This window comes from Lynx canadensis, chromosome A1, assembly GCF_007474595.2.
Source record: "Lynx canadensis isolate LIC74 chromosome A1, mLynCan4.pri.v2, whole genome shotgun sequence".
NCBI lineage: Eukaryota > Metazoa > Chordata > Mammalia > Carnivora > Felidae > Lynx > Lynx canadensis.
The window spans coordinates 113,598,401-113,621,473 of NC_044303.2; the positions used below are offsets into that span (position 1 = coordinate 113,598,401).

Genomic DNA, 23,073 nt, shown 5'->3' on the forward strand with positions numbered 1-23,073 from the left:
TATGATAAAATTTATCCATACTGATAGATGCATCAATAGCCTATTTCTTTAACTTTTGTTCATGTTTATTTGTTTTTGAGAGACAGATATCGAGTGGGGGAGGGGGAGAGAGGGAGACACAGAATCCACAGCAGGCTCCACGCTCTGAGCTGTCAGTACAGAGCCCAATGGGGAGCTTGAACTCACGAACTGTGAGATCATGACCTGAGCCGGTCAGACGCTTAATTGACTGAGCCACCCAGGCCCCCCGTCTTTTTATTGCTGAGTAGTAATCCATTGTATAGATGTGCCACAATTTGTTTATCCATTCACCTGTTGATAGACATTTGGGTTGCTTCCAGCTCTTGGCTATTACAAGTAAAGCTGCTACGAATATTCATGGTTGAGTCTTAGAACGGACATATGCTTTCAGTGCATAATCCAGATACAAACCTTTTGTCAAACCTGTGTTTTGTAAATATTTTCTCTTGGTGTGGCTTGTCCTTTTATTCCTTTTATTATTGTAACAGTGTCTTTTGAAGATCAAGTTTTAAATTTTGATGAAATCCAATTTGCTGATTTTACTATTATTTTCTTGCTTTTATAGTTCATGCTTTTTCGTGTCCAAAGAAATCTTTGTCAGACCCAAGGTTACTACTCCTGTTTTCTTCTAAAAGTTTGATATTCTTAGCTCTTACTGAGACAGAAAATCCTAAGCAGGCTCCATGCTCAGTGCAGACCCTGATGTAGTGCTCAATCCAACAACCCTGGGATCACGATCCGAGATGAAACCAAGAGTCAGACGCTCAACCAATGGAGCCACCAAGGCACTTCCCAAGTTCATATTTTATATACTATGTTATACAATCTTTAAAATTTGTAACTACAGGGGCACCTGGGTGGCTCCGTTGGTTGAGCATCCAACTTCAGCTCAGATCACGATCTCACAGTTCGTGGGTTCGAGCCCCGCATCAGGCTCCGTTCTGACGGCTCAGAGCCTGGAGCCTGCTTCGGATTCTGTGTGTGCGTCTCTCTCTGACCCTCCCCCATTCATGCTGTGTCTCTGTCTCTCAAAAATAAACATCAAAGTTTTTTAAAAATTGTATCTACAAAGATTTGTCATATCATAAAATACTCACTTATAAAAATCAACTGAAGAAAGCCTAATACAAATTTTTCTATATAGGATAAACATGACGTGATGACCAAGTTTTAACAAAAATGAACCAACAGATAAAACCCAGGACTAGAAAAAAGAATGGATGGAAATGTGCTGGGATGTTTAATTACTGTTTTTAACTGATGTGAACATTGCCTATTTCTTGTTTCTTTTTACTCTTCTGTATTGTTAGTGTCTCCTGTAATAAGCATCGAATATCATCATATTAAAAATTGATTCAGATATTTTAAAAAATCATTTAAGAGATGGCTTCCCGATCCCAGGAAGCCTTCACAGTGCTCTGTGGCACTTAAATGGCCCCTTCAGAAAACCTGAAAGGTGAACAACACTACCGAGAATTCACCCGTTCCCGAGCCCACTCACGGTGGCTCGACACAAGAAAAGATGAAGCAAAGAACTTCCAAGCAGAATTCTCCAAAGAGAATGTGAGATTACGTGAAGCCTCTAGATGAAACCAGATGCAAACCCAAATGTAAATACTACCCTAATAAAGGAGAATTCCAGCAAAGGGAGACCCCACGTGGCACCCCACCAGAATTCTCACCCGTCTGCCCAGATGTTCAGTGGTCACAAATGTGCGTACGTCAAACAGCTTCTCCACTCACTCCATCTCGATGGGCAAGGAAAGCTAATGAAATTCTCTCACTGATGCGCTCACTGTCCTCTGTCTCAATCGATGTGACAAGACAGCCTAAGTGTGCAGCCTCGTAATCAGCCTGAGGCTGGCCCAGCCGCCTCTCCATGTGTGTGTAGTGCTGACGATCTGGCAGGTGGGATTTGCCTCTTGAGCTGCTGCAGAGGCCAGACTGGCTGATGGGATTGTCTACAGATGTTTCTCAGAGAGAAAGATTACTTCCCTGATTGATGAATAAATAGAGTCGTCAACACTGTCTCCTTGGTCAGAGGGGACCCCTGAAGTATAATGTGGCAGGACAGATGTTTCATCTGGGAAGGTGTCCAAGACCCCAAGAAGAGGTATGTGCTCGACTGATACGGTGGGCCGAGGTATTCAGTCTGTGGGAGGGAGGTGGGGAGGTTGGACCCACAACGGCAGTGAACACCACTGCAGAGCCTTCCTGGCTCAGACCACCTCCCAAATCCAGATAAGGGAGTGGGCGCGCTGCCTCAATCACAGCCTCCTCTTTGGGCTGTTTTTCCAGTGAACAAAAGGTCCCTATCATCAGGAATGCAGCCATCTTCTTAGCCCTTACCTGCTGTGAATCACAAAGAGGGCGGCAGAAATGACACTGTAATGCTCATGCTAAACCTCACGGCTTCCCCGAGAAGGAAGGACAAGCAGGCAGAGTCACCAGAGGAAGGAGCCAGGCACCTGGTGGGGGCTACCTTCTTCTTAGAAACATGAAACTGTGGGGTTTCCTGGCTGACCTTCCAAAACGAATGACGTAATAACCATCATCATAATTGTTTTAGCAAGTGGCAGACCAGCCATCATTATGTGACACTGGACTATATGCCTTACACAAGTGCGTGTCACTGAACTCTCACACAAGGACACGCACAAAAGAGCCCCTGCAAGGATTAGCAACAATTGCTACCCATAAGGTCTCTTTAAGAGTCACTGGTGGGCGGCACCTGGGTGGCTCAGTCAGTCAAAGGGTTAAGGGTCCGAGTATTGATTTCTGCTCAGGTCATGATATCAAGGTTTGGTCCGTGAGTTTGAGCCCCGCATTGGGCTCTTGGGCACTGACAGTGCAGGGCCTGCTTGGTATTCTCTCTCTCTCCCCTTCTCTGCCCTTCCTGCATGCATGCGCACTCTCTATCTCACAAAATAAATAAATGAACATTAATAAAAAAACAATCATGAGAGGATGCACCCCAATAAACAGGAAAGAGGAATGGGTAAGTATTTTCATTAATCCATTTTACAGACGATGAGCACAAATCTAAAAGGTAAAGTACATGCCAAGGTCACAGAGCAAGGCAGTAGCCAGCCTGGGAAAGGAACCCTGGTTGTCTCATTCCAAATCCATGCGCTTAGTCACTGTAATCCTGTGGCCACCAGAATATGAGGGAGATGAGGATTATGCTTTCCACACAAGCAAACAAGTGGTGGTGCTCCCAACAAAGAAACAAGGCATGCCCAGACACACACAACCTACACCTGGATAGGCCTGAATACCAATATGGTTGCAGCCTCCATCTTGCACAGATTTGAGCTTAATGCTGACAAGCTCCTGTCCGGCACTTTCAGAGGGGCTATATTCCAGGAGGAAACAGGCAATGGTCTATCCATGTTGCACATCCATATACACACACATACAACCAGATGGTTAAAATCTAGAGCACTATCTCAAAAAGGGTATTTAGCTATTTGCAGCAAAAGAGGCCCCCTCTTAAAACCTTCAGAGAAGGAAGAAATCATGTGCAGCAGGAAACTCTAGGATAGTTTTCTCAGAATATGTCAGCCTGGAAACTTCTAGTGACAATAACAATTTTTTTTTTTATTTTTTTACATCCCACTCCACAGTGAACTTAATTTTCCTTGAGGGTAGGAAAGTATGTAGCTTCAGTGTGTAACACAAGCCTGGCACATTGTAGGTGCTCGGTATCTTTCTGTTAAATGACAGTGAATGAATGGAGAGACAAGGACAGGATGAAGGGAGAGGCTGACACACGGTAGTAACAGAAAACAGGAGTTTGGAGCCGGACGGTCCAGGGTTTGAAACATGGCTGCCACTTCCTAGATGTATAAGCCAATTACTAATGCTGCTCTGTCTCACTCCCCTCGTTTTTAGAGTGGAGACAAAAATAAATCCCAACTTGGCAAAAGGGCAGGAAGAACTCAAGGATGTGGTGCTGAGCACAATGCATGGCGTGTGCTAGGGTTTGGGAGTGAGATCTATCTTTACTTCCAGGGAGAATACTCCAGTCTGGAGCAAAGAGTAAAACACATTATATCTTGCGTCTCAGTCTTATGGAGACAAAGGGTTACTGTTTTTAGGTGACCACCAGGCTGGATCTGTAGCTATAGGGACCAGGTTTGCAGAGGCAGGGAGGTTGAGGGCTCTGCTCCAGGGAGTTTCTCTGCTGGACCGTGATGGAGCTTCCCAGGCAGTTTAGGAGGAAACCACTTAGGGAATGGAGGGAAATTAAAACACTTTGCAAAAGGAGCAGCCAATGGGACCAGCATTGTTCAGACTTCAACAACTGCAGGAAGGGAAAGGACCCATCCGGCATGGTCCCATGGTCGAAACGAAGCTAATGAGCAGAAGCCACAGGAGATGCACTTCACTGGGAATCGAGTCCCAGAAAGGCTGCATCCTTTGCTTGAGGTCATGGCCCAGCGCAGGTGGATGGCAGAGCATGTTGCCAAGTCCAAAACAGGTGTGGTGACTCCAGTGCCCATGGACTGAACACCTACCTCTCCATTGCACAGCAGTACAGAAAGAAGGGAGAACAGGCCCTGCAAATGCCTTTCTCCCATCCCCACCAACCCAACCCCACTGTTAAAGAACACGGTGCGTGTGTGTGTGTGTGTGTGTGTGTACACACGCACATACGTTCATGCATGGGCACATGTTGGTTCTTGCTCCGAGTATTTTTGTAGGACTGAAGGCCCACCAAGAAGACAAATTCAAAGGCTCTTTCTGTCCTCTATAAAAGCTTTCTCCCACTGGATGGAGAAAGCTGGGAGAGGTTGAGGGTAAAAAGGCAAAGCTTTAAAGATCTTAAAGAAGAGTGGGGAGACCTCCCTCCGTGCTGGGGAAGAAGGTGATCAAGTACTATACCCTGAGAAAACAGCAAGGCGTGTTCTCAGGAGAAATGGTGGTGTGGTGGTGCTGAGGAGGAAGAACCCCAAACCAGGGCACCCCGACTGGCCAAGATGCCCACGGCCCATATACCTGGGCATGAAAGCAGACAACCATCAGACTCCGAGGAACCTCAAAGGATTATAACACTGACAATGTCAGTGACAAGCAACAGACTAATGACTCAGAACTTGTTTTCTTAGCTCTAAGCTTCCGGGATCTCTGGGGTCATTCCTGAAGGAGGAATGGCCCCCATAATGACAAAGAAGGGATTTTCCGTGCATCTGCTCAGATGAAGGCTCAGAGTTAAAGTTGATTTAAAATAAATGCAGGTATTAAAATTTTTTGCAAATCTGTGTTGGAGAATTGAGATGCATACCCTAGGATGACTGGAGGCACCAAATACCATACAAAATGGCGATAGAAACACCTGCTCTCCTCCCCCCCACAGTGTCCCCCACTCTGAAATTGGGTACCCCCAGATCTGTCAGTCGGAGTGCGCTTCCCGGCCCCCGGCCTTACCTGGGGAGAAGGTGCTTGCGGCTGACACACAGGGCAGTCTGGTAGTCCTGGGTCACACACACTTTGTGAGGGCTGCACTTCACCTTCAGGCAGGGGTCTTTCGATGGGTCCAGGGCTGAGGCAAAAAGAGCAAGAAGCGGGGGGGGGTGAGGACTTCTAAGGAAATTTAGTTTCTCTTTCTACTCAAATAAACAAATGGGAAATAAACAGACCATGTGTTTGCACTCTGGGCGGTTTTCTTAGGCTGATGGGGATTGCAATGAATACCCAAACCGAGGGGAATTCTGTGTCTACTGCACATGTTCTGCTTCAGCATCAGGATAGTGATTCCTTTGTGCTTTGGGGAGTTTCAGCATCTCCATGTCGGGCAGGAATTACTTTTAAAATCCTTTAGAATCTTACATACTCCAAGGACCAAGAGCTCCTTTTCCTTCTTTGGTTATCTGTCTGCAATTGCTTTTTATGACTTCATCCGTGCCTACCTTTACTTATTTCCTACCACGTAGAAAGTCCTTGAGGACAGAGTTTTTTTGGCTCCAATTCAATCGACACGGACTGTGTGCATCAATAAGCCCATGTTAAATTTTGGGAAGAGCTTCAGGAGGCCCAAAACCATTTTGCGCCACGCAAAGTTCCAACATAATAAGGAAGGGAGAAAGCTTATACATAAATATTTATTGTGCGAGGCAGAATGAGATAAGGGCCATGACGGGCATATAAAATGATAACGGAGCTCCAGAGAAAAACAGAGATCAATTTCTGGGGCAAGGATTAATGAGGCATTAATATGTGAACTGGATCCAGAAGGATGGGCAGAGTTTGGGAAAGCGAAGTTACAAAAGGCAGTCTAGACTGCCATGGGTGGACCATCACAGGGCACTTGATCCGGTCAGTAAGTGTGGCCTGTGGGTGGTAATGATGGTGGGGGGGCGGGGGGCGGTGTGCGGAGAAGGAATGTGGAGTCGACCAAGGCACTCCAGAAAGGGTCTCCCAAAACAGCGGTTCCAAAACTGCACCGTTTTCCAGAACAGGCTGAGCGGCGGGCCCCGGGCTAATCAGCGCCCCGCACACCAAGGTGCGCACGCTCATTACGGCAGCGAAAAGGCCGCAGGGAATTCTCCGCAAAGCAAAAGCAATTGTGCCGTCTCCCAGCTCCAGGCCTAGGCCTATTAGGCAGTAAATCCTTCATAACTTTCTCCGCAGCCCGCGGAGGCGAGGCCTCCCCGTGTCCTCCCCACGCAAACATTTGGTTAAACAAATTGGCATCCTGAGCAGGGACAGCAAAACTGCCATGAGAAACGCCATCGTGCCCACAGCTGCCGGGTCCCCCGGCCACCACGAGACCCCTGCCCTTAGAGAAGTCGCGGTTCCTATCAGCCCGCCCAGGCCCAGAACCTCCACACCATTTTCCTCAGACAGCAGCTGGGAGTTTCTCAAGGGACCTGAACACACAACATCCGGAGGCGTTTCTGCTGCTTGAACAGTTCAGGGCGGCTCCGTCCGCTGCAGCAGCACCAGCCGCTATAAACACAAGGCAGGGTGCATTTTTAGGCCAGTCAGGCCAGCAACAAGACCCAGGTCCTGGACCCAGGGGAGTCATCTGACAGAGCCTACGCCCCAAGGGATCACCCGTCTGCCTGAAGCTTAGCAGAGGGAAACGAGGTGCAGGAAGAATAAAAGAGGCTGATTCGAGCCCCAGCGACAGGGCATTCACTTTGAACTCTTCAGCTGAGGGCTGCATCTGGGAAGCAATGGCAGCAAGGCTTGTGTCCGCTTCCGGAGTCCTTCAAGCCAAGGCCTTCCAGAAACTCACAACAGGAGTTTCTGGTCCCAGGTGGAAGGCTCCCAGTCCTGGGGATGTCCACACGAGAAGCCAGGAGGCTGGTATGGCCTCAGACCACTGGCTCTTCCCTCGTGCAGTGTCTCCCACTCCCAACCCCAGGGTGGCTGTCCAGCCAACTGTGACTTGCCTCCCCAGGCTCATGCAAAATGCAGCCAACCTGAAGAACGATTACCAGATGACTGCTAATGACGGACCGTGGCAATCCTCCACTGCTCCTTCTCACACGCCCAGCCACCACGGGATGAGGGAAGACATCGGGGATCTCAAGGAACTTGGGGACCGGACCACAGGCAGCCCCAGCCAAGGTGCCAGCCTAGGTGCTTCCCTGATAGGTGCTAAGTGCTACAGAGCCCTTGGGATTTTCATGGGAGTGTATCGCAGAGATGGAAACTAACAGGCTGCCCTAGGAGGGTGGGTATCCAAATCTGAAGTACTCCATGACCAGCTACGTGGCCAAATTTGAGGTTCTTTTTGTTTTTGCAGCCAACTGCACAAACACCAATGTCCGTCGACAGGCAGTACAATCTTGAAGGAAGTAAGTCAGCCGAGCATAGTTTGCAAGAGCAGACTCCAGACCCGGTGTTTGGAGGGTGAATACGGCTTACTCATACCTCAGCTGCCTCCTCTATATGGTGAGGGTATACCACCTGCTCTTGGTTTTGGTTATCTTGAGGGTTAAAGGAGCTAATATTTGTGAGTCCTTAAAGCCAACTTAGTGTATGTTAAGTACCTCATAGGTGTTTGCTAATTTTTTGTGCATTTGGTCCCCAGAATGAGTCGTAAGTCTTCATAAAAACAAGAACAAGACCTAACACCCACTGTTTCAGACATGCAATGAACTAAGCCCTATAACTGGATTATCATATTTAATTCTCAAAACCACCCAAGGAGGTGGCTGCTGTTAATGTGCCCGTTTTACAAATGAAGGTCTTAAAGGGGAGTCACCGATGAGAGGTGCGGACGGTATCTGACACTTGGCCCATCAACTCCAGAATGCAAACTCTTCGCATTCATAGGCCAGCAGCAAAACAATCACCTAGGATCTCCTCTGAAGGGCTGACTGTGGGGTCCACCTCACACCAAGTATGGAGCCCACAGGCACCATGTTCTTGGGAGTTCTTGGGGCACAAAGAAAGCCAAGGGCTCAAAGGAAGGGGGCAGTGAGAGAATCTGGTGCTTCCCAGGTCGGGCCATGCAGGACTGCCCCCATGGACCTCACACAGCCCCAGGGCTTCCCGAGAAGGGGAGGTGCCCAGCTCTGGGGAACCGTGCCCTCTGCGCTCTCCCTCTGAATGTGGCAACCCTCCAGCTAAGTCAACAGACCAGTGTCCCGGTCAGTCTTCTTTCTGTAGCCTTTCCATGCATGACACTACCATTAGGCTAACTACTACGGATGGCCCCCCCCTCCAATTCTTGAGCCAGCATTTCTTTACAAAGAAATCCAATGAAAAAATACTAATAAACGAAAATGAGTCACTTAACTCCATATACATACCTAACAATTTGCATACAGAAATCAAGTCTACTAAACATTAATTACCAGGGTCTGAATACTTCAGACATGGATGCGGATTATTTTGATTAAATGAACTTCATAGAACAACAAAACAGTAATAAATCAAGCTGCCAGCATTCATTTAATCACCAAGGGGCATTTTGTTTCCGAAAAACAGCCACACTGAGATGGAAAGGGGATGAGGGTGGTACAAGGAGTGTGTCATTTCCCTTTAAACGCCGTCTCCCAAGCGAGCTTTTCTAAGCAGCCCCAAGGCTCACAGCAATACTCTGGAAAGAAGCTGACACCCGCATTGGACAGGGCTGTGTGGCTCCACTTTCTAAAGGGAACGATAACAGATCAGAATAATAAGCAGCATTTGAGAGGCCCTTTAATAAGGTGCAGAGAAAGAGTGCAGGTGAGGAGGCAGGGAGAGAGCTGAGCGTTCGTGATAACTGGGAGCAGGCCCAGAAGCTTCCTTGTCAAGGGCTAATGATTTCTGGAGCCTGTGCTCTGAGTCTCTCTCTCTCTCTCCAAGCACAGGCTGAGTGACAGGATGCAGCGATCCCCACAGGATGGCAGAGCCCTGCGTGCCCTCCACTGCTTCTCTCAGGGCACCCGCAGGACTTCTCCAGGACAGCACACCTGGCACAGAGCAGGTGCCCACGGGAGGTTAATTCCCTCTCTCTGCCCATTTCCCAAGACCAATCAAGTGTCAAGTGGCAGAAGACACATGTCCAAGTAATTCGTTGACCAATTTTTACAAAAACCATTTTCAAAGAAAAAAAGACCAGGAACACATTAATTTAAAGAGAGATTTGTTAAGCTGAAAAACACTGACTTCCAAAGCAAGTTAATTATAGGCTTCGTGTAATTTTTTTTTCATTAATTTTATTTTTTAAGCTCACTGCTTGGTCTCAATTAAGGTAGTGATATTTTAATTATCTTAATTGTTTCTAAACTTGTTTGCCGGTTTGAGTTACTTTTTAATTAGCTACATTGATTTTAAAATCCAGAATCAAGCCTTTTTGCCGTCGGCGGGCATATCCCATAAGCTCATTGGCAAAGGGTTGTAATTCCTCTGAGAGAAGAAGGGGCTACCCCCTCAGAGATGCTGAGATGAGGGAATGTTCCATTTTGTGGGTTGGCCCCAGAGTCCCTGAGAGGTGCCTAGGGGGCTGACACACACTTGAGTTTATTCCCTTAACACCTGTAGAGCTTCTGTTCTGTGCAGGCTAGAGGCCGGCATCTCCAGAGTGAACGTTAAGACATTCCTACCCTCCAGGGGCTCACAGCTCCATAAGGATGACAGACAACAGAAGGGCAAGTTCAGTGTGTTAGGGAAGATGTGGGTACCTTGCCCAGCCTTTCAGGGGGTAGGGAGAGCTCCTTGACAGACAGGTATCTATGGAAAATGGGTTTAAGGCAGGTAATAGGGTGAAGAAAACATTCCAGCTCGGAAGCAGCTCTCTTCCCAGAGGAATCAAGGCAAGTTTGGGGGGAACTAAAGCATTTGTTGGGGCCACTGCAGGTTGGAGCAGGGGTGGTACATGGGAAAAGTGGACAGAGTGGCAGCAGCACCATGAAGGGCCTTTAGGGGATCATGGTCTCCAAATCCTACAGTGTTGGCAAACATGGCAGAACCTGGTGACCTTTGGCACATCCTCCCATGCTGAAGTTAGTGGAGAAGCTATAGGGAGAGAGAACCCTTTATATACCTTTTTCAGGGTAAGTGGCACTTTGATAAGAATAGACAAGCTGCACACTCTCACCCTCCAAAGAAGAGGGATATCAGGGTGGAGGTCTCTGTGGTTGGCTCTTAGAGCTCCCCTTTCCCCCTTTGCAGAACCTCTGGGGACACTGAGCCATGCAGGATTCTGGGAGGCAAGAAGCCTACCCAGTGAGTCTGACAAGCAAAGACATCATCTACAACAGTCATGTGAACTTGTGGTCCACTCTGGTGACTCCAGGGAATGTCCACAGACAAGAGGCCACTCAACCTACAAAAAGTTGACAAACTAATGAATGTTTTCTGTCTTCTTATTGTTTTGAAGACTGCTCTCTGCCTGAATCATGCTCAACTGAGGTTCATCTGAAGAGCAGACACTCCCAGTGATTCATTAGCAGTGACTTAATGGATGAATGACAAAGAAATTACTCCAAACTGCTAAAACCTCGTCAAGCTAAGATCCCAAACATTTATTACAGCTTGTCTGTCCCCATGGTAACCTGGGCATGCATCTTGCTCCCCTCCTCTCCCAACCTCTGGAGGGGCTTGTTTACTAGCTGACGACAGAGCCGCACAGAATACAAAACAGAAGATGCTGCCCACAGAATTCTGCTGGAAACAGAGAAGAATGACAGTTTGGAAAACCTCTGTCACCATTTTCAGCTTTCCAATCGAGGTACTGGATGTGTTCATGGGAGGCTGAACAAAGGGGCCCAATGGCCATATGTCTGAATAAGACAGGCAGTTGAGTGACACAGACAGCTGAACATGTATGCCCTAGGAAGGGGGGGAGGGGACGGGAGTGGATGGGGACACAGACAGATAAGGACAGAGGAACAGACGATAAAAAGGTGCATCTTACCTAGGGAACCCATCCTGAGAAGAGACATTTTCTTTTCCCTTCAAACAGAGGACCTAAGAACTCTTTTCTTTCTGTGTTATAACTAAAAGCACCCTCTCTCTTACACTGTCTGTGTGTGTGTGTGTGTGTGTGTGTGTGTGTGTGTGTGTATGATGGAGGCTAAGTTGTATAAACTGGTAATGGGCAATTATTCAGCCATGTCCCTAAATGCTAACAACTGTTAAATACAGGTAGATGGGTATAGAGGAGTTTATTTTATCATTCCCTCAACTTTTGGGTATATATGAAAACTTTAATATTAAAAGGAAAGAAAAGAAAAAAGAAACATCCTACAAGCCAGCAAGTTAACATATAAGGCAAAAAATGTCCATCTCGATAGTCTACAGGAAGAGGAAATTATCAACAAGTTGAATGTCTATCTACTCTACCCGGCTTGGGCTACCAAAACAAAATACTAGACAGTGGGCGACTTGGACAACAGTTATTTCTCACAGTTCTGGAGGATGGAAATCTGAGATCACGTTGCCACCATGGCCAATTTCTTGTGAGAGTTCTCTTGCTGGCTTGTAGATGGCCACCTTCTCCTATGTGAGAAGGCTTTTTCTCAGTGTATATACACAGCAAGCCAGTGAGCTCTGTGATGTCTCTTTTTATTCTGCATACCTTTTTTAAAAAAGATTTTATTTACTTTTTTACTTAAATCCACATTAGTTAACATATAGTGTAATGATTTCAGGAAAAGAATTTAGTGATTCATCACTTACATCCAACACGCAGTGTTCATCTCAAGTGCCTTCCTTAATGCCCATCACCCATTTGGTCCATCCATCCACCCAACAACCCCCCAGGGGCCCTCACTTTTATTCTCTGTATTCAAGAGTCTCTTATGGTTTGTCTTCCTGTTTTTTATCTTATTTTTGCTTCCCTTCCTGTATGTTCATCTGTTTTATTTCTTAAATTCCAAATATGAGTAAAATCATACATTTGTCTTTCTCTGACTTATTTCACTTAGCATAACACACTCTAGTTCCATCCGTGTTGTTGCAAATGGCAAGATTTTTTTTCAAGTTTAAAACATGTATTTAAAATTTTTTTTAATGTTCATTTATTTTTGACAGAGACAGAGACACAGAGCATGTGCGGGGGAGGGGCAGAGAGAGAGGGAGACACAGAATCTCCCACAGGCTCCAGGCTCTGAGCTGTCAGCACAGAGCCTGACGCAGGGTTGAAACTCACAGACTGCAAGATCATGACCTGAGCCGAAGTCGGACGCTCAACCTACTCAGCCACCCAGGCACCCCTAAAACATGTATTTAAAATACAATTCATAAAATGCTTAATCTGCTGACTCTGGAGCCCTCGGTGCGGGGTGGGGTGGGGTAGGCAGCTGCCCACTAAACCAGCAGAGCAGGACTGCAGGGGTGTGGCCCTCCCTCCCATGCCCTTCTGCTCAGACACCCAAGAGGCCCATGGGTACCCCTGGGATCACACAGCCAGAAAACAGGTCCCCAGATGTTTCCAGAGTCTCTGCTTACCAGGGAGGCTGGGGAAGCCCTGCCGGCTCATCCCTGAGCAAAGCATCCCCACATGGGGCAGAGCAGGGTACGGCTGGGCTGGACAGGGCAGGGCGGGGCACTGGGCTCTGGAAGGGGCTGATGGTAGCAGATAGGGTGTTGCCTCCTGCCTGCAGGTGGGGAGCACCCTGATTTTTTTTCACCACCATATCAAACTTATTATTCCAATGGCACTAATACAGCTGGGGGTGTTCACGGTGATGCTGCACAAAGTTTCCTGCGTTTTAGCTTCTTCCCAAAGAGAAAGGTCTACCCGCTCGTTCCTTCCCCCTTTCTGGGGGAAAATCCACCACAGACTATTAACCCAAATAAACCTCTTAATGCCTTTTTTTTTTTTTTTTGACATTTGAGTTTCTGAAATGGAAAAAAAAAAAACAAAACTGTTGAGTGTCCCATCCCGCCTCCCCCACCCCCACCGGCTAAATAAGTCCCTGTTGCCAGGGCATTTCTGTTGCTTCTGATATCTTGAAATAAACATCGAAAGAAATGGCAGCAAGTGTTCACGTTGAGTGATGGCACAGAGTGGGCCCCAGAACCCATCAGGTGGAGCGTCACTGGGGACAGTCTTGAGGTGTCATGGAGAATGCGAGGGCTTGCTGTGGTCGATTGTCAGCCGAGGGCAAGGGCTGTGCTGAATCCCACCCAGGGTAGTGGAATGCAGGGAGGGCAGCCTACTATTTGTCCAGGAAGTTGTCCAGGGCTGGGATTCCTTCCTTCAGGCCCTTGCGCTTATGTGTTTCGGCCATCACCTGGCTGGGGTGGCTGGTGTTGTTGAAGAGATTCCCAGGCAGGGTCTGCCAGTGGTCAAAGACGCACTGGGAGAAGGCCTGGCCACCAGGGTTGGACCTCAGGTCAGCAGTGAAGCTGAAGGACTCGTTCACAGGCAGGTAGGCCTCCACGACAAACACAGGGGTGCCGGCTGGGACTCCTCAAAGACGTGACCATGCTTCCTGTTCAGGACACCATAGATGCCACTAGCCACTTGTTCTGGACACTGAATATCCACAAGGTAGACAGGCTCCATGAGACAGGACTGAGTGGTCAGCACACTGGCACAGAGACAGCGCCAGCCAGTGGGGATGATCTGGCCACCACCGCGGTGGATGGCATTCGCATGCAAGGTCACATCAGGGATATCGAAGCACACACCCCACGTGTTTTCCTTGCACAGGGCTTCCTCTTTGGTGGCCCAGTGGAAGCCAGCTACCATACTGTCCTTGATCTCATTGAGGCACTGCACACCCTTGGTGATGTCGGTGAGGACATTGGGGCTGGCGTCAGGCCCAAAGCATCAGATCTTGTGGGCTTCTGCCACATCCTACTCATACTTCTCGGCCAGATAGCAGACCTGCTGCTTGAGTTCTTGGCAGACGGATACCTCGCCCTTGTCGATGTCCTTGGCCAGGCCATCAGGGAAGGGCCGCACCTTCACGTACAGCTGGTTGTGCCTATTTTGGGACTTGGACAAGCAGAGCACACTCGACTCCTCACTGACCATCTCCCGGTAGGACACCATGGGGTTGGATTTCTTGATGGGAATGCACGCGTGGTCCTCCTCCAGGTCCTTCAAACAGATCTCCAGGTACAGCTCGCCAGCCCCTGTGATGATGTGCTCCCTTGACTCTTCAATGATGCCCTGCACTGTGGGGTCCCACTTGGCCAGGCATTCAGGCCCTCCACTAGCTTGGAAAGGTTGGCTGGATTCTTGGCCTCCACAGCGATCCGGACAATGGGGCTAACACTGAACTTCATCACCCGTATGTTGTGGGCATGCTCGAAGGTGGTGATCGTGCCATTCTTCACCAGGAACTGGTCCATGCCCACCAGGCCCACAATGTTCCCACAAGGCACATCTTCAACGGGCTCCACATAATGGCCCATCTTTAGGATTGTTCTCTGGATGGGCTTCAGGTACAGGTCCTCCTTCTTCCCAGGTGTGTAGTTGGGCCCTATGATCCTGACCTTGAGACCAGTAGACACCAGCCCTGAGAATACGCGGCCGAAGGCGTAGAACCAACCTTTGTCAGAGGTTGGCACCATCTTGGAAATGTACATCATAAGTGGGCCTTTGGGGTCACAGCTTTTAATGCCCATGGCTGAACCGTCATCCGGAGACCATATATACATACTTTTATACACACACACACACACACACACACACACACACACACACACCGTGAGATGTCTCTTCTTATATACTATCTTACAGGAATAGGGCCTTACCCTGAGGACCTCATTTAACCTTGGTTACCTCTTTAGATGCCCAATCTCCAATACAGGACACTGAGAGTTAAGAGTTCAACATATAAAACATTCAGTCTGTAACACCATCTATAAGGAAACTGTTACCTTAATTACAAGACATCCATTCATGAAATCTTGTCCAGCTGTTATAAAAGAGGAAGTAGATCAGTGTGTACTAACACAGGTAGATATTTATAACAAATTAAGTAAGGAAGCAAGTTAAAATATTTGCAATGGCAAAGTAACTTCCAAACACCAGACAACTAATAAACAGCAAAACTAGTACTCAAACTAGGTCTGCTTCTCAAGGAAGGACCTTTCCCTTTGCTATCCTGCTGACCTTGACAAGTCCTTCTGCCCACAAAGTCCTAGCCTCCACCCACTTAAACACCAGAACCTTCCATTTCTCTACTATCCTCTCCTTCCTGGGACTATCCCTGCAAAGACCTGTGAATGAATTCAGACACCCTATGCCGTCAGGCCAACACCACACCTGATGTCTGTATACACTGGTCTAGAAACCTCACCTGCAAAAAGTAACCTTCTCTTGCTTCTTAGAGAATCTTGCCTGCAGCGGGGGAAACAATGAAGTCACGACTATTGTCCAGAGCAAGAGCAAGTGTCCAGCCCTAAGAGAATTGGAATTCACTTCTGAGTTATAAGAGAACACCCTGGACCTGGCTGGAACTACACAGCAGTGACTGGAAAGAGCTTTGCCTTTCAGCTCATGGGCAAAACAAGACATTATGAGCAACCACTGCTAAGTCCTACTTGTCTAATTTACAAGTCCTGATCATTAAAAAAGAATGTATTAAGGGAAGTCTACAGCAGCAGTGGAAATATGCTCCATAAAATCACAAGCCACAAAAGTATATTAACCAGGCCAAGCAATCCCGCTTTCTCAAAGCTATCATCCCATACCTACCTCAGTTTCCCAGTTGTTCTGGGATGGTAAACAAAGGGACCCTCACTCCACGTTTCTGCCAAGAAACTGATTTCCTTGTAAAAGTGGGATAGGGAGAGAGGAGGATAAAAGGGAGGGGGGTAGTATTAACTAAGTGGAAAGAAAAGGAAAGAGGGGGCATTTTATTACATAATGCATCATCCAGTTGAGGAGCTGACAGTGGTGACAATGACACTTACCAACTATATACAGAATAATGTACTATTATTCTAGTTAACCAATGAGGAAACTGACACAGAGATGGTAAGTAACTAACTTGTCTGTGGTCACAGAGTTGGTAAATCTGGACTTCAATCTAGAGTACTCTCACACCAAAGCTGATGCTCAGAGCCACCAGGCCACTCATGAGCAGCTTATGATGAGGAGAAAGGTGACAAATACAGTGCCAAGAAGCAGCATGTTGAACATCCCTGTCCACCGCCCCCAAGAATCATGTCGCCCAAAGGATCCACAAGAAGAAATTAATATTGTGAAGAAAATATTGCACTATTCAGAAGTCAAAGCCAGATTGTTGGACATTTGAGTAAGCATATATTACTTTTATAATGAATATGAAGGTCAAAGTTTCTTTTCAAGGTGATGCTCATGCCCAGTCAACTTAACTTTCTCTCTGACTTAAAAAACAACATGGACCCAGTGAGGCTTGTGGTTCCTTCTCTCAGGGATTCTGTGAAGCCTATCTATGGTCCACATCACTGACCAGGAGGTGCATGAGGTCTGGTGGCAACATGGGATCAGATGGAGCAACACAAACAGTAGGACCTGACAATGGCCTTTGTTCTCAATAGGGGGACAAGAGACCATCCAAAGAGAAGTCTTAACCTTCCCATCCATCAAAATGGCCAGAATTCATTAAAGTGTTATAACAGTAAAGGTATTCGAGTTCTACTTCATGGTAATTGGCAGGAATTATTCCTAAGACACTTATGAACAAAGGCAACAGAATTACTGAAGATACATAAGACCAGTTCTATAACCTAGGAAAATAAGAGGACACAAAAAGCACAATAAAAATCAAACACCTCCATGAAAAAGGCAGAGTTAAAAGAGGGGTATAGCTCAGCAAGTCTATGTTTTATACCTGTACGTCACTTTAATACAATTAAAATTCCTGTAAAACATGTAGCTTTTCATAAAGAATGAACTCCTTTGTGCTGATGAGCACGACTCTGTCACTATTCAGCAGTCCTAGTAGTTGACCATGTAAAAATGGGGAAATACAGAAACTCCATGAATTTCCAATAAATAATTAAACCAGTGTGTCTAGAAGAAGAGAACCCATAGGTTTGGATCAGAGAGGTGAAGGTGTACAAGAGGCACAATTGTGCCACTTCCTGCCTTTGTGGTCCAGATGGGTCACTCACTCTTCAGGATTCAAATGCAGACAAACAGATCTACTTCACTCGGATATTGTGAGTAATTGAAGACACAACGCATGAAAGTTGCCCAGCACAGAGCCTGGCACATAGGGTGTGTTCAATAATCATCTTCACCACACTTTTAGCTTGCTCTTCAAATACAGAAAGTGGATATATGCAAAAGGCAAGGAACCCTAGACATTTTAGAGATTCAAGATACCAGAACAGTTAAAACATGGGCAGAAGACATGAATAGACATTTCTCCAAAAAAGACATCCAAATGGCCAACAGACATATGAAAAGATGCTCAAAATAACTCATCATCAGGCAAATGCAAATCAAAACCACAATGAGGTATCATCTTACAGCCATGAGAATGGCTAAAATGAAAAACACAAGAAACAATAAGTGTTGGTGAGGATGTGAGAAAAAAGAACCCTCTTGCACTACTGCTGGGAAGGCAAACTGGTACAGTCATTGTGGAACAGTATGAAGTTTCCTTAAAAAATTAAAAATAGAACTACTCTATGACCCAGTGAACATACTACTAGGTATTTACCCCCAAAATACAAAAACACTAATTCAAAGGGATACCTGCTTTCCTAGTTTATAGTAGCATTACTTATGAAATGCAAACTATGGAAGCAGCCCAAGTGTCCTATTAAAATTCTATTAAAATTAAATTCTATTAATTTTATAGGTGAATGGATAAAGATGTATATATACACACACACAGGAATATTATTCATCCATAAAAAAGAATGAAATCTTGCCATTTGCAACAATGTGGATAAAGCTAGAGAGTATAATGCTAAGTGAAATAAGTCAGTCAGAGAAAGGCAAATACCATATGATCTCACATGTGGAATTTAAGAAACAAAACAAATGAGCAAAATAAAAAAGAGAGAGAGGCAAACGAAGAAACATTCTCTTAGCTCTAGAGAACAAACTGATAGTTAACAGAAGGGAGGGGGAAAGGGCAAGGTAAAATGAGTGATGTGAATTAAAGAGTATACTTACCATGATGCAAAGTAAATCAAATCAAATCAAATTAAAAAAAAGATCTCGGAGCTGCAGGGCTATTCATCCCTTTCCATTTCAAATGTTAGACTCATTTGTACAAGGGCAACTTTAACATTTCTCTTTGAACATAAAGCTCAGGGTCTACTTTATCCAGAAAGCTTTCACTGATTAACCAGATCTACACCACTGCTAAAACCACCATACAACAACTAAGGAATTCACATATCTCTAGTAGAGCTGTGTTCTGCCTTGTCTCATCTTGGAGATTATAAAGTCTGGGAATGAAGAATAAAAACCTTTTTTCCCCTCTAAATTATGTGCACTAAGAACAAACAACAAAGCCTTGTCAACAAACTTACACAGTCATAGTCATAGTCTTTATTTTGTTTTGTTTGTTTTGAGAGAAGGTACTGTGGGCTTTGAAAAGTCTCTATTACAGAGTCATAGACTATGAGGCTTAATATCCTAAGGCCTACATTCAGGCACCATTGATAAAATGCTAGGGGAGAAAAATAATGATTAAGGAGTATCTGACAAACACTGTTGATCCAAGCAGACAATGGCTTGTGTCAGGGAGGTTGTCAACATGAGGTGTGCTAGGTATAAATGGGCAGGCAGGGTTCAGCAAGGCAGGCTTCATGTACAAGGTTAGTGCCTTCTGATCCTTAGCCAGAGGCTGTCCATTTGACTGCTTCCACCCTGTCTTATAAAGCTTGGCAGGGAAAGATGTTAACTGAAAACAGAAGAATAAAGTCTGCAGGGAAACCCTGCCCCAAATTGGAGACAATTTGTTCAAATGACCTCTACGAGCCTCAGATGAAGTGGTTACTTCCGTAATGTGGCATCCTCAGAAGCGTAACTTAAGTCCAGAGCTCTGGTGATGTATCATGGTGCTCATTCACTGCCACCTCCCTTGACAAGTCCAGAAATCAGTGGAAGAAGGCAAAATAGTCCCACACCACATGTATCTACCAAATCTCTTTTTCCTGTTTTACAAATCTAACCTAGGTTTTCCATCTCAGACTATAATGGGCCAAGGAGCATGCAAATCTACAGTTAATCTCCCTGCAGCATCTATTTTATGAGGTGGTAAGTAATTTAAAACTGTTAAAATATTAAGGCCATCACTGGTCTACTACAGAACAGAATACAAAATTCATATACATTTGTATAAAGAGACTCCAAAGATGTATGTGCTGGCAGTAGGTTCTGTCCCCTGAACCTCAAGAAAGATGTATGTTGTAGCTTGCCCTTAGAGGCTCTTTGATAGAAAAGTTTCAGAAGTGTTGAAAGTGTTTACCAAGTTTAAAGGGTCTTAAGAATGAAGTGGAGAGCTCTCCAGGGTACTGATATCCAAGATGGAAAATCAATAGCAGTAAAAGTCCATATAAAGAACTTGCATAAGCAAATCGCTCATTCTTGCAGGACCCGTTGAAGCTAGTTATTCAAAACTGCATCCCACACCCCCTGGAACAGACTTCCCATGCCATCTGTTCCCAGGGAGCTCAGTCCCACTGGTGAGAGGCCCCAGGGCTTTTCAGAGAAGTGACCCTGCATAATCCAAAGCTTTTTTGAGACCTTTAATGTGCTAACCACTGGGTGAGATTTACAAATGAGTTACAAAGTATTTGTGGCTCCCTAGGTATGACTATCAAAATTAAAGCTTTTATTACTTTCATTCCTCCCACTGTTAATTTTTTAGAAACACTTGGCTCCAGATTTATAAATGGGTAAGTGGAGACTATGTATTTCCAAGTCCTTTCTTTCTGCAATTAGGGCAGACTCATTTCTGAGTCCTTGGGATGGTTCCCAAGGCTATTAAATTCTATTCCTTAACTGATAACATTGAAGCAGTCATGACAAAGTTAGTGCTGATGGGATCAGGGATTTCTTTGGGCACCATCTAAGCTATTAGAAAGCACTTCAAACTGAGAGAAGAGTGGTTGCATCTCCCACTGAAGGATTCAGTAAATCTGTATCATTTAAGTCTTGTTTACTCTTGTTGCTTTGTTTTTTTGGGGGGGCCCCACCTTATTCAATCATTGCTAAAATACTTTTCCATGTGCATCCATCAGGTAATCAATTGACAGTCCCAACCTTGCCCACAACGGCTCTCTTTCCTGCGTGTCTCTTCACCAATGTGCCCCTCAATGGCTGATCACCTCCCTTCCATTACTCTAAAATAAAGCCTGTAGTGCTAATATAAAATATAAATCAGGTCTTAACTGCACATGGAAGACAAATGCAACAATAAATAATGAGAAAGCACCCATGAGGTTTCCTAAGACAAACATGGAATAAACACAAGGAACAAAATCTCTCGTTTTCATTCTTTAGCAATAAATACTGAGTACCCAGCAGGTAAAACAGAGCAGGGAGATAATCATCTTTGGATACTGTAATGGCTGCAATGCTTCTTTCACTAAGAAGTGAAAATGATGTTCTCATTTTTGTTAAATTTATGGATTCTAAACTTTATATTTTTTTAAAAAGAATTTTATGTATTTATTTTATTTATTTATTTTAATGTGTATTTATTTTGAGGAGGGAGGGGCAGAGAGGATCCCAAGCCATGGAGCTCCATCTCATGAACCATGAGATCATGACCTGAGCTCAAATCAAGAGTCAGATGCTTAGCTGACTGAGCCACCCAGGCGCCCCTAAAAAAGATTTTAGCTCTCAGTCAACTCAATTAAAAAAAAAGGCAGAGGACCTGCACAGACATTTTTCTGAAGACGACATACAGATGGCCAAGAGGCACATGAAAGGAGGCTCAGAGAAATGCAAATCAAAACCACAATGAGTTATGAGCTTATACCTGTCATAATAGATAGTATCAAAACAAATGAAAACTAAGTGTTGGCAAGGCTGTGGAGAAAAGGAAACCCTCATGTACTGTCAGTGGGAATGTAAACTGGTGCAGCCACTATGAAAAACAGTATGGAGGTTCCTCAAAAAATTCAAAATGGAATTACTACATGATCCAGCATTTCTAATTCTGGGTAATTATCCAAAGAAAATAAAAACAATAATTTTAAAAGATATAAGTAACCCTATGTTAACTGCAGTATTTCTAATAGCCAAATTTTGGAAACAACTTGAGTAGTGACATATGGATTAAAGGATAAAGAAGAGACAGTGTGTGTACACACACATGCGCACGCACACACACATACACACACACACACACACACACACACACAGTGGAATATTACTCAGCCATAAAAAGGAATTAAATCTTGCCATTGGCGTCAACATGGATAGACCCAGACAGTATTACACTATGTGAAATAATTCAGAGAATGACAAACACTGTATGATTTTACTTATAGGTGAAATATGGCCTCAAACCTCCCTTCTAGAATTTGGCTCATATTCTCAGACTGTATTCTCCTTATCCTCCAAGGTTTACCATGCCTTCAGCTACACTGGACAATTCAAATTTTCCAACTCTTTGCTTGCTTTCAAGCCTCTAGAGTCTAGACTGCAGTGTCCAATACAAAGAACCATTCAATTCTTAGAGGTGTCTCATGACACCAATATTATCTCCACTTGACAAATAAAGGGGAAAAATTAAACTAGCCAAAGATCAGGCAACTAGTATGTGACAAACATGAGTGATGACTCTAAGTATGTTGTAATCAAGTAGAAGCTTCAGGAGACCACAGAGAGTGGCTATCCTCACTACTGCATGCCCCCTCACCTAAGCAGCATCTGGAATATCACAGGGCTCAGTAACAGAGTAACTATCTTGCTCCGTGAGGCTAGGAACAAAGTCCAGCTCACCATTTCTTTTTTTTTTTTTAATGTTTATTTATTTGTTTGGTGGGGGAGAGAGAGAGGGAGGGAGGGAGAGGAAGAGGAAGAGGGAGAGAGATAGAGAATGGAGGATGGAAAGAGAAAGTAAAAGAGAGAGAGAATCCCAAGCACACAGAGCCCAATGTGGGGCTCGATCCTTTGAACTGTGAGACCATGACCTGAGCAGAAATCAAGAGTTGGACGTTTCAACACTTGAGTCACCCAGCCACCCTAGGCTCATCATTTCTGAACCCCAAGTTCTCTGGCATGTGTCTGCTATAAGGGACATGCTTAGTTAATGCTGAATAAACTGTCTTTGAAAAGAGTATCTGGATGAATCTTGTAAGCTGGAATTTCTAGGTCACAAAGACTCATAGCTCAAAGAGTCCCTGGAGCATCTGCCTTCAGACCAACATGTTCATATTTAACATAGGGAAGACTTTAACCCATCAGTTCAGCAAACTTTCATGAAACTACATTTACATGCCAAGTACTATTATAAGCTCTGGGCATTCAGAGATGGGTAAGACCCAAGTCCTTGCCCTTAAGGAACTGACATTCTAGTACAAGTATAACAAGGGAAGGGAAGGGAAGGGAAGGGAAGGGAAGGGAAGGGAAGGGAAGGGAAGGGAAGGGAAGGGAAGGGAAGGACAAGGGCAATGGATAGGGGAAGAGGAAGGGAAGGAAAGGCAAGAGGAAATGAAAGAAGGGATGTGAGGAACAAACAATAG

General features: G+C 45.3%; 1 protein-coding gene and 1 pseudogene across 1 annotated transcript in view; both read right to left on the minus strand.

Annotated features, from left to right (window-relative positions):
* SPOCK1 (SPARC (osteonectin), cwcv and kazal like domains proteoglycan 1) overlaps positions 1-23,073 on the minus strand; it is a 517,472-nt gene that overhangs the window by 154,160 nt on the left and 340,239 nt on the right. Inside the window, exon 3 of the mRNA XM_030318711.1 lies at positions 5,452-5,566. Within this exon, the coding sequence (XP_030174571.1) occupies positions 5,452-5,566 (115 nt within the window). The remainder of the gene's footprint in view (positions 1-5,451; positions 5,567-23,073) is intronic.
* On the minus strand, positions 13,617-15,081 carry LOC115512510 (annotated as a pseudogene).